At 44.3% G+C, this 12,524-nt stretch overlaps 1 protein-coding gene across 7 annotated transcripts in view; it reads left to right on the top strand.

Moving 5' to 3' along the window:
* Positions 1–12,524, top strand: part of DEAF1 (DEAF1 transcription factor) — a 75,967-nt gene that overhangs the window by 41,066 nt on the left and 22,377 nt on the right. For all 7 annotated transcript variants that reach the window (XR_008845305.1, XM_056527011.1, XM_056527007.1 and 4 more), the window contains exons 7-8: positions 8,038–8,164; positions 10,245–10,373. Coding sequence is in view for 6 of the 7 variants with exons in the window: in XM_056527011.1 (XP_056382986.1) it covers positions 8,038–8,164; positions 10,245–10,373 (256 nt within the window). In the remaining variant the exon portion in view is untranslated. The remainder of the gene's footprint in view (positions 1–8,037; positions 8,165–10,244; positions 10,374–12,524) is intronic.

The following is a 12,524-nucleotide window of genomic DNA, read 5'->3' as shown; positions in this document are numbered from 1 at the left end:
TAAATTGTTCTAATTGGGTATTAGGTGACCACTCCCCTGAACGTGGGTGTACTATTTGAGAGGGGTTAAAGAAAGGGACACCTAGTTCGTCAAGAATGTCTGATCCTGAAGTAGAAGGGTCATTAATATCAATTTTTTCACCCTCAGTAATTTGTATATTAAAAGAGGGGTCATTATATTCCGAATTATCGGATTTATCATCATCATCATCATCATAATAGTCATCACCGTCTCCATTATCATTATCATTGTCATTGTTATCATATTCTGATACCTCATTATATATTTTTTGTTGTTGAGAGGTTTTCTTAACCCGAATATCTATTTGCTCCTCTCGGGTAGAGGGTCTGGGATGCATTGAATAAGCATCATTATCATGGCTGCTATGAGCAAGCAAAATATCATAAGACTGACCTTCAAAATTAGAAAAGGGTTTTTTACTTTTATCATGAGGAAGGTCGTCCGTATTCAAATGTCTCTTTTTTGAGAGTCTCTTACTGGCAGACTGGTGGGACTTTTGAGCGACCATTTGAGCTACTGTCATAGCCATAGATTTAGACATGGACTCATGCATAGTGACCATAGGGCTATTCATGGCTGACTGGACTGACCTAGCTACTGACTGGTCGACAATTTTTTGGATGTGGTCCTCAGACAAGGAGGAATTTAGTGCTTGGTCAGAAGACATTTTACTGTATAACTAAATATATATATATATATATATATAGCAGAAGGGAAAATATTACTTTATATTTCAATTAAATTAATAATATGTAGATATAAAATATTAAGGGATATTGTAAGTAACTATTAATATGAATTATTAATGTGTAGCAAGGAAAATAAGTAGTCCTAAAAAGGACTTACTGAGTATACTAAGAAAGCAGGGAACGTTGACAGGGCTGAGGTAACGCTGCTGACAGGGCTGTGAGAGACTGCAGACTGTGAGAGTGGGAGGCGGGAACTGCCAGCTGATGACCAACTGGCTTATTCTCCTGATAACATGTAAGAGCTTATATGTAAGTAACAATTAAGCTAAACCTATATATATATTTATATATACATATATATATATACTGCTGACTACACCATAAGAATAAAATACAATGGATGAAATACAGAGTATACTTATCTTTTAGGGAGCAGTAAAGAAAGAGGAAGTTCATCTGTTGTAAGGCACCTTTATTACCTGGGGTGTCACCTGATTGGCTATACCTGCACAGCACCCTTGGATGTATCTGTGCACATACAAGTTTTTTGTTTCCTGAATGTTTTTTCTGTTAACTGTTTCACTGCTATATGTTACAGTAAAGAAGGAATTTGCATAATGCGAAGGCCTCCTGTCTTGAGATAAAATTAAATGTTTAATTACTTGGGCGGAATTAAAAATTCCACCGTCCTGCCAGCTTCACAGGGGCAGAACACCCCACTTGTGCTGCTGGTTAGGACGTAAGGGAAACAATTGTTGCCAGAATAAATGGTGTGCACCGCAAACTCTATAGTTGCACCATTCATTACAGGGACAGTTTTGTCCCTGTTCCCAGGGTCAGTAGGGGTCCTAATAGTTAGCTTCTTATCCCTTATCATATGCATAGCTGATTCATGAATATTAAGGAGTCTTCTCTGTCAGTAGACATTTAAAAGCACAGAAGATTTTAGCAGAAAAACGCCACCGGTCCGTCTAGTCTGCCCTTTTGTTATTTCCTTTTCATTTATATCTTAGGATATGTTTATCCCAGGCAAGTTTAAAGGGGTAGTCCACTGAAAAAAAAAAAAATTCTCGGTCTGCTCCATTGGGGGAGACAAAGACCGTGGGTATAGCTTGCTGCCACTAGGAGGCTGACACTAGGCATACAAAAAGAAAATTGACCCCTCCTGGCAGGAGATACCCTGCCTACTTACACAGAGCTAATCAGTTTTAGCTTAGTGTCAGTAGGAGGCAGACACAGGTTTGGAGTTCTCCAGACCTGTGTCTGCCTTTTTTTAATTTTCTAGCTAGGGAGTGTATTAGCTTTTTTCTCCCTTTTCTTTTCTCTTTTTTTAGGTGGGGGTTCAGGAGCATGGCGCTTGGGGTGCATAGAGTATGCACCGTTAACCACTTCCCGCCAACGGCCAGCGCTTGGGGTTGCTCCTTGGGTCCGGGTCCCCCTAACCTCCTTGCTTGTCTTGCTGTCTCAGCCTGACGTGATGCAGGTGACAATAGCTGGCTGAAGACATCTTAGGTTAGTTTTGGCGGGTTAAGGTGAGTATGTCCCTCCTTTCCCTTTTTTACCCTGCCCTTTTGCCGAGTCCCTGTCACCTGGGACCCCGGTGGACTTCCCTATCTTTTATCAAGTTCTGGGGCAGAGATAGTGGCCCTCTCAGTCTCTGGGATGGTTGGGGTTGCGGGGCAGCTCTCCCTGCCTCCCCTCCTCCCCCCTTACTTCCATCTGGTGCATCCTAGACCAGGGAACAGTTTTGCAGCAGCCTGGTTCCCCACACATGTGCCCCGGTGCACTGACTGCGGCTCCTGTATGCTGGGCTGGGGTTGCGTGGCTGGTCTTTTACTTTTGTTTTCGCCCGCTGTGGGTGCGAGGCAGTGATGGCATTATTTGAGTCCGCAGCACCTGTATTTAGCTCCGCCCACTCCCGTACTCCGTATGAGGCTGCGGCCTGCTCCCGCCTACCTCTCCCCACCAGCCAATGAGTTTTTGCCGTTCAGGGGAGGTCATTTTCTGGCCAGTGCACCCTCCTTCCTGGCCAGTGCAGCTTGTCCTGCCCCCTTCTCCTTTTCTGGCTCAGCGTGCAAGTTTTCCTCAGCTGCTGCTACAGGACACAGGACAGCTGCTGCCTGCTTCTTCAACTCCAGACACAGGACAGCTGCAGCTTGCTTCTTCAGCTCCGGCCTTGGGACACAAGACTTGGATGAGATTTCTTAATTTTCTTGGCTGTCTACTTACTAGCACCTATGTCCGACCCCAGACCCGAACCTCCTTCCAAACAGGCGACCTCGCAATAGCGCAAGGCTCCTTCCTTTAAGGTACGTCCTTCCTGGAGGTCAGCCAACCGTTCTGGCAGTTTCGCGGCCAAGCCCGGTAACTGTAAGCCTCCCTCCTCCTGAAGGAACGCCCCCACCCGTGTCCTACTCTCGGGTGGAAGGTCGTCTTTATCTTTTCCGGGATGTGTGGCTAGCGCAGGTTCAGGACTCCTGGGTCTGGGATGTCATATCCAATGGTTACCAGATAGAGTTTGCTTAGTTTACCCGGGATCGCTTCTCCGATCCCACCCTTCTCGTTCCCCTTCTTTGGCGGTGGCTTTTCAGGTCGCTTTGCTGTGGTTTTTCAGGTCTCCTTGCTCAGGGAGTGGTTGTCCCCATTCCTCCCGGGGAGCATTTTTAGGGGGTTCTACTCCAATCTTTTTGTCGTCCCCAAGAAAGGGGGCTCTGCCCGCCCTATTCTGGACCTCAAACTGCTCAACCGCCTCTTGCTCCTGCGACATTTCTTCATGCAGTGCCTCTGTTCGGTGGTCGCATCCATGGATCAGGGGGATTTTCTTTCCTCCGTGGATATCCAAGACGCTTATCTGCACATCCCCATTTTTCCGTCCCATCAGCAGTTCCTCTGCTTTGCCGTGGGCCATTTCCAGTTTGTGGTTCTTCCTTTTGGCCTGGCCATGGCTCCCAGGGTTTTTAGCAAGGTCATGGCAGTGGTGATTGCCATCCTCCGAGCCCGGGGGATTTCGGTCCTTCCTTACCTGGAAGATCTTTTGATCAAAGCTCTGTCCCGGTCCCAAAACTTGGAGAGCCTTCATCTCACAGTGCAGACCCTGTCCACCTTCGGCTGGGTGATCAACCGGGAGAAGTCCAACCTTTCTCCCACTCAGTCTCTTCCTGGGTTTCCGTTTCGACACAGCAGCCGCTCGGGGTTTTCCCCTGGTCAAGCGGCGCTCACTATCGGAGGGTGTCCTTCCCCTTCTTTGGTGGCTTCACTCTACCCTCATTCTCCAGGGGCGGTCTTTCCTCCCCCTCCACTGGCAGGTCGTCACAACCGATGTGAGTCTCCTGGGCTGGGGAGGTGTGTTTTAGGACCAGACAGCACAGGGTCTCTGGTCTTCTCTGGAGGCTCACCTCCCCATCAATCTTCTGGAGCTCTGTGCCATTTTTCTTTGTCTCCTTCATTGGGAACTGCTCCCAATGCTCCCTGTTTGAGTCCAGTCAGACAACGCCACGGTGGTGACATACATCAATCGTCAGGGCAGCACGCACAATCACTCAGTGATGGAGGAGGTTTCCAAAATTCTCCTCTGGGCCGAGACTCGAGTTCCCTCCATCTCTGCGATCCACCTTCCGGGAGTGGAGAAATGGGAAGCGGACTTTCTCAGCAGCTCCTCTGCGGATCCGGGGGAGTGGTGTTTGCGCAGATCTGCAATCTTTGGGGAACCCCAGACGTGGATCTCTTCGCGTCTCGCCACAACAGACAGGTTCCTTGCTTTTTTGCGAAGTTCCGCAACCCTCTGGCTCTGGCAGGGGACGCGCTCGTGATTCCGTGGTCGTCCTTCAGCCTTCCTTGCCTCTTTCCTCCCCTCCCTCTCCTGCCCAGGGTTCTGAGGAAACTCGAGGCGGAGGGCGTTCCCGCCATCCCTGGTAGCTCCAGACTGGGCAGACATGCTTGGTACGCCGACGTAATTAGGCTGGTCACAGACATACCTCTGCATCTTCCAATTCGTCCCAATCTGCTCTCCAAGGGTCCTCTCTGCCACCCCAATTTGCTGTCTCTGCATTTAATGGCTTGGCGGTTGAAACCGCAGTTCTGGGAGCTCAGGGGTTTTCTACCAGGGTGATTCGCACCATGCTTCGGGCTCATAAGCCTTCTTCTGCTATAATTTACCATCGCACTTGACGGGCCTATTTCCGATGGTGCAAGGCTCAGTTCGTTTCTCCGGTTATCTTTTCCTTTCTGTGCCTTCTTGCCTTCTTGCAATTCAGTCTGGATCAGCGTTTGGCACTCATCTCCCTTAAGGGCCAAGTGTTGGCTCTTTCTATTCTTTTTCAATGGCCATTGGCTTCCAACTCTCACGTCCTCACCTTCCTGCAGGGCGTGGCCCATGCAACACCACCATACAAGTCTCCCACTCCTCCTTGGGATCTCCACCTGGTGCTTGTTGCTTTGAGGGAAGCTCCGTTTGTCTTTCCAGGACGCTTCTCTTCGCATCCTTTCTTGGAAGGTCGCCTTTCTCATTGCGATTACCTCCATTAGGAGGGTCTCTGAGCTGGCGGCCCTTTCTTGTCGCTCTCCATTCTTGGGCCTTTATTAGGACAGAGCGGGGGAAAGATGGCGGCGATGGTGCAGCGGGAACCGTCGGCAGTTACCTCTGGTGCAGGGACCAGGAACCAGGATGCTGACAGGAGGCGGGCGGCTGGCAAGTGGCGGCGGTGTCAGATGCAGCTGTGAAGATCGCCGTAAAGTGATCTTCACAGCTGTATCTAGGAGTTTCAAAACTACAACTCCCAGCATGCCCAGACAGCTTTCGGCTGTCTTGGCATGCTGGAAGTTGTAGTTTTGCAACATCTGGAGGGCCACAGTTTGGAGACCACTGTGAGATGTTGCAAAACTACAACTCTCAGCATGCCCAGACAGTCCAGGCATACTGGGAGTTGTAGTTCTGTAACATCTGGCCCTTCAGATGTTGCAGAACTAAAATTCCTAGCATGCCTGGACAGTCTCATTATGCTGGGAGTTGTAGTTTTGAAACATCTGGAAGGACACTGTTTGGAGACCACTATACAATGGTGTCCAAACTGTAGCGCTCCAGATGTCAATTCAAAGCATGCCGAGACTGTCCAGGCATGCTGGGAGTTGTAGTTTGGCAACATGTGGCCTTTCAGATGTTGCTGAACTACAACTCCCAGCATGCCTGGGCAGTCTGGGCATGCTTGAAGTTTAAGTTTTTCAACATCTGGAGGGCTACAGTTTGGAGACCACTACACAGTGGTCTCCAAATTGTTCTCCCCCAGTTGTTGCATAACTACAACTCCCAACATGCCCTTCGGCTGTCTGGGCATGCTGGGAGTTGTAGTATTGCAACAACTGGAGGCAACATTGGGAAACATTGTCTGTGTCCTAACTCAGTGTTTCCCTACCCGTGTGCCTCCTGCTGTTGCAAAACTATAACTCCCAGCATGCACTGACAGACCATGCATGCTGGGAGTTGTAGTTTTGAAACAGCTGGAGGCACATGGGTTGGGAAACACTGAGTTAGGAAACAGACAGTGGTGCGGAAACACTGTGGTAGTCTGTTACCTATCTCAGTGTTTCCCAATCCCAACCAGTGTGCCTCTAGCTGTTGCATAACTACAACTCCCAGCATGCAGGGTCTGTCAGTGCATGCTGGGAGTTGTAGTCCCCCCCCCCCCCTCCCCACGTGTACAGGGTACATTCACATGGGCAGGGGTTTACAGAAACTCACTGTAAACCCCCACCCGTGTGAATGTATCCTAAAAACACTACACTACACTAACCCAAAATAAAGAGTAAAATCCTTCTCTTCTAAAGGCTATACTGCTGATATTATACTCAGACAGAGGATTCCGTCTCCCCTATTATTATTTATCATTCAGAAAACCCGAACTGCAGTTTCCATTGTTTTTACCACTTATTTAGTAAAGTTACCTAATTTCCCATATTACAGACACCTCCAGGAATATAAACCCTACCGCACATTTTTGTGATCTTGGTAAACAGACATCCCTTACCTACCAAATCATCTTCTATGTCACTTAATATTAAAATGACACTTCTTGTAACCAGTTTCTGCTCATAGTACACTCTATTAACAACAACCTTCTGATATCTGTTCTTTAGCCAACTGCAACTCCACGGATCTGTCTAGAGATGTATTTCTATACTCAATAACTTCTCTATCGTCTCTTTATGGGAAACTATATTAAAAGTGTCCAGATAGGCGATATCCCTCACAGCACCTTCATCCAACACTTTAGTGACATAGTCAGAGAAATCAATGAGATTTATTGATTTGAGTTTGCCATCATTTGCCATCAGTAAAGCCATGCTGGTTTTGGTCCATCAAGTTGTTGGTTTTAAAGTGGTAAATTATTATTATTATTATTATTTAGAAGTGTTTCCATCATGTTTACTACTAGAAATGTCAAACTAACTGGTCTGTAGTTACTAGCTTCTCCTTACTACCTTTCTTGTGGTTGGGTAATACATTGGCCTTTCTCCTGTTAGAATGTATTGGTTATACAGTGGGTTAATCTAGATGTGAGTTCTTTAAGAAGAATGCAACAAAAATATTTGGGTGAAAATCACAGAAGAATTGTGAGAAAACCGTCACACACAGGTACAGACACTATATTATGAACTACCCAATATATTATGAACTACCCTTTACATCCCCTGTAGCATAGTCAAATCAAAAAAATTCCTGGAATTCCCCTTTAATACTAAATGTAGATTTGTTTTCTCCTTTGGCAAAGCAAACTTTTTATTTTCTAGATCTGATGGTAGGTGCCAAACTGATAAAATCTCCTTTATTTCTCAGCCAAGTGTCAGGGAGGCAGAGCCAAGCTACCTCCTTACTAGCCCTCGCCTCCCAGCCGCTCTTTGTCTTATGTACAGAGCTCTGTTTGTCATCAAGGAGAAGCTGGGAGGTGATGGTAAGTAAGGAGGTTTGCCAGGATGTGACGCTTGAGCAGCTCGGCTCCGCCTCTTTGACACTAGGCTGAGAAATGAAGGGGATTTTATCAGTTCAGAAACTACCATCAGGTATACTTTCTTTTATACTCTAACAGATTCCCAATAAATGGTCTCTAACTTTCAACAAACTTTGCATGAATTAAGAGTACAAGTGACATATATATATATATATATATATATATATATATATATATATATATATATATGCGAACAATGCCTCTTCTCCAATTATCCGGCTACTTTCCAGTCCCCCCAAAAGACAATGTCAGAAAATGAAGACCAAAATATCTTTAATCTTATGCAATGTAAAATAACATTCCCTGTATAACTTTCATATCAACAGAGTGGCCCTGTTCGTCTTTTCATCCCTTACAAGCGCCGGAAAAAGGAAGGAGAGATGTCATCCGTCTCAGTCAAAAAAGACCAAACTAAGACCATCAGCCTTCTTCCTGCAACAGCAGAAACCACTTGTAAGAACAAGAGTATAACAGTGGGTGAAGGGTTTGGGGAGAGCCTAGTGATGTACTTGAAGTTATTGTTCGTTGCTCTTCCTGCCGCTTGCTTTTCCATTATGCTGGATACAATAGATTACCGCTCCCTTTAGAACAGAGCCCTGATACATGGCTTCTCCTCTGGGAGACACGCAGATCGTTCCTGCTTGTTAAATCTTAAAGGGAATGTGTCACCATTTTTTTTTTTTAATACAAATAATTGTTCTATCAAGATAAAGCATTTCATTTATATATTTAGTTTTAGGACAATGTAGTTTTAATGTTATTTATTAATAAAGTGTGTACTGGGGCTGCCATTACTGTAGCGGTGTGTCACTTCACAACACTTACACAGTTGCTTTATGGCAGGTACAAGGGCATAGGAAAGTTAAGACTGAGAGGGTCTCATTGAAAAGCATTGACTGCTACTGCACATGTGCAAAGTACAGGCTGGAGAAATGAAAGGAGGAGCCAGCACCATTGGGAGCAGTGACCTATCAATGGAGCAGAGAGCATCAGAGAGGTGGACGGGCAGCACACAGTCACACACATTACACAGTCCTGCCCTGATCTCCTCTCAGCTCACTCTGCAGACATGGGACAGGAGAGATTATACAAAGATTAGAGCTGCAGTCCCTTCCGTCCTTCCCCCCCCCCCCCACTGACCTCTGTGACCTGCCTGTCAGTGCTGACGCTCAGCTCCCTGCATGTCCCCGACCTCCTCACTGATGTATCAGTACTAAGCAGATCACTTGCCATTCAGGAGCCTGGGAAAGCTGTGTGAGACAGTCAGGCTCTGTTATCATTACAGGGCCATGAGTCATTACAGGGCATAACTGTAACACACAGCTTTACCGGGTTCCTTAATTATTATAAATGTTTCAGGATGAAGCATATCACATGCTCTTCAGGGTCCTGGGAAAGCCGTGTGTGAGAGCTACGCTCAGTACAAAGTCTGCATGTGTCGCTGTACTGAGCATGCGTGCGTCACTGACTATGTCTGTCCCTTACTGGGTCACTGCAGACTGACTGCAGGGGAGATGTTTACACTAGAATGTGAACCAAGGAATAGATCTGTTAAAATGTCATCCACTGGTAATGTAATAAGCTGCATCCACAGCAGATTCTTCCTATATATATAATTATACCATTAATCTGTAGCAGTCATCTGTACCACTGTTCGGTCACCAACAATATGGCGCGGCACAGTAGAATTTCTCCCCCCTTCTCTTGCACAGATAAGGGAGGTGTGAGGTCACCAGCAGGGAGAGGGGTGGGTCAAATTAGCAGCAACCAAGTTTCAAGTTACTTTCTCTTCACATTCTCATTTTAGCTCCCTCTACTGGTCAACAGTGGGATATAAGAAAACTTTAATAATTATTTTTCATATTTTCTGACAAGTACATTTTTTAAAAGATTTTCAAATATATTTGAAACACATAAACAAATGTATTTAACCTTTTAAGAAAAAAATTATAATTTTGTCACACATTCCCTTTAAGTCTAAGAATGTGAATTACTGTCATTATGAAGCTAAAAAATAGTCACCATACATACTTCTCTTATGTATGAAAATAATGACATTGTACATTTCATATATCATATATATATATATATATATATATATATATATATATATGAGCAATATTTATGTCTTCTATTTGGTTACTTTTATACATTGCTTATTGTCTTCACTTTCTGTGCAGGATTGAGCAATATTACTTATGTCAATTGTCTTCAGATTTTATTCTGTTTCCTTTTTATATAGCTTGGATATCTGTATGACAACCAGTATTGCTGCCACTAAAGCTGTCATAGAGGTTGGAACTCAGGTTTGGGGTACAACCCCTACAGGAGCCCAACATACAAAATGAATGACCCTACTGTATCTTCCTTTTATTGATCTGAATGTCTTCTAGTGTGAAATACATAAATCTACACATGCTCTATATGTAGGTATATATTATCATGTGTGCGCGCTCAGTACAATCCCTTATTTCCTTCCCCAATGTGCCATTGCTAGTATTCCTGTCAAAATCCTGTTCTGTTCTTTTTTCAGTTACCGTGTCATCGTCTGGACAGATCACAGCCACAGATTCACTGACCTTTGAGAGAGAGGCCACTGCGGAGGCGACTACTATTCTGACTGATAGTCCTACACAAGGAGATGTATACAGCGGAGCAGCAGGTGAGACGCCCCTTAGATTAAAGGTGGTGAACCCGGATATATATATATATTCATCATAATACACCAGAGATGTGGAACATGCAGGACATGCACTTTCGGGAGCCGGGCAGGTGAATTTTTCCGGCCCTTATCCCGGCTTTGGGCAAGCAGGGCCGGACCTGACAAGCGCGGCGGCGCTCAGCAGTCTGAATGGAGCGGGCTCCCGACTCCTGCCTGCTCCATACTCTGCAGCCCCCGGTGGATTTCAATTACCGGGGCCGCCACTAATAGCCAGCATGCTATTAACCATTTAGATCGCCGCTGTCAAAGCTGACAGCGGCGTCTAAAGGGACATGTGAATGCTCCCTGGTGGGCCAGTGGGGTGGATCGCTACTATAGAGGTAGCCGGGGAGCTTACCTCGGTTCCCTGCCGTCCCGTGGCTCTGTCATTGATAGAGCCTGGCTGGACTAGGCTCTATCAATGGATCACAGAGCACACAGATCAATAGAGTTCAGTAGAACTCTATTGATCTGTATGAGGAATCTAATGATTCCTCCTAAAAGTCTAATAAAGTGTAAAAAAATAAAAATAAAAAAAAAGTTTTAATAAAAGATTAAAAGACACACATTAACCCCTTCCATGTTAAAAGTTCAAATCACCCCCTTTTCCTATATAAAAACATGTAAACATAATAATAATAAACATATTTAGTAATTGTACGAAGTATTAAATAATAATATTATGTATCCCATACGGGAAATTCCGTAAATGTAAAAAAAAAAAACACAGAATTGCAATTTTTATTACATCCCAGAAAAAAAAGCGATTCAAAAGTTGGATCAATGCCAAAATGGTACCGATACAAAAAACTGATTATGGTGCAAAAAATGAGCTCTCATACAGCCTGGTATGCAAATTTTTTATATTTTTTTTAAAGCTACAGGGGTCCAAAAATGGCAATTAAAAAAATACGAAAAAGTTCTGAATTTTTTAAAAATTTGTAAAACATGACGGAAACTATACCAATCTGGTATTGCTGTAATCAGGCGCCTAAAGTATCAAAACAACATGTTAGCTCAACCACAAGGTAAATGGTGTAGAAAAGAAAACCACCAAATTTGCAAAATTATCTTTTACTATTTAAATTTTACTTCACCGATTATATATATATTTTTTGGTTCAGAGAATATGTTATTGAAAAATTAAAAGGTATCATCATACAGGGGTGTGGAAATTAAAAAAAAAAAACTACTTGTCCAAGGGACTAAAGCGGAACATAATCTACTTGTCCCTCAAGAAAATCTACTTGCCCTGGTAGATGAAATAATTTCAACCAAAATAGTCTGATCCCCCCCCCCCACTAGACCACCAGGGATGGATATAAGATCCTTTAGACACAGCTGACAGCGGTAATCTAATGGTTTAGTAGGCGATCGCAGTATGTCAGGATATTAGCGGCAGGAGGGAGAGCTGTAGCTCCTCTTACACCCGAGGGAAGCCCAGATAATTCTACATGTAACTTTTTGATCACCTTATAAAAAATTTCTAATATGAAGTGACCAAAAATGAGCAATTCTGGACTATTATTTACATTTACACCGTTCACCGTACGGTTTAATTAACATTATATTTTAATAGTCTGGACATTTCCACATGCAGCGATACCACTTATGTTTATTTTTGTACATTATTTCTATTTAAAGAAAATTGGAAACTTTAATTAGGAAAGGGGCTTATTCACATATATACGCACTTTTTAAAATATTTTAATCACTATTTTTCAGTCTCAATAGGGACTTATGTGTTACTGGGGGGGGGGGTTCTGCTTCTCCAGTTTATATGGTGAATTTTGTGTCAGAAAATGCTGGAAGTTGCATTTAGTTACTAGATAACTACAACTCCCAGCATGCCCTGATACAGCCTATGGTTGTGTGGGTTTTGCAGCATGTTGCACTGTATAGTTAAGGTTATTGTGTAACATGCTCAGAGTTGTAGTTTTGGTTCGTGTCAGCTGCAGAGCCATAGGCTGTGTCAAGGAATACTGGGAATTGCAGTTAGTAACTACAACACCCAGCATGCCCTGATACAGCCTATGGCTCTGCAGCTGACCCGAACCAAAACTACAACTCCCAGCATGTTGCACTTTATAGTTCTACAGTTTAGGTTATGGT

The sequence above is a fragment of the Hyla sarda genome, chromosome 6 (assembly GCF_029499605.1).
Source record: "Hyla sarda isolate aHylSar1 chromosome 6, aHylSar1.hap1, whole genome shotgun sequence".
Classification (NCBI taxonomy): Eukaryota; Metazoa; Chordata; class Amphibia; order Anura; family Hylidae; genus Hyla; species Hyla sarda.
Note: the sequence above shows the minus strand (reverse complement) of the source record. Positions and strands in the feature narration are given on the sequence as shown.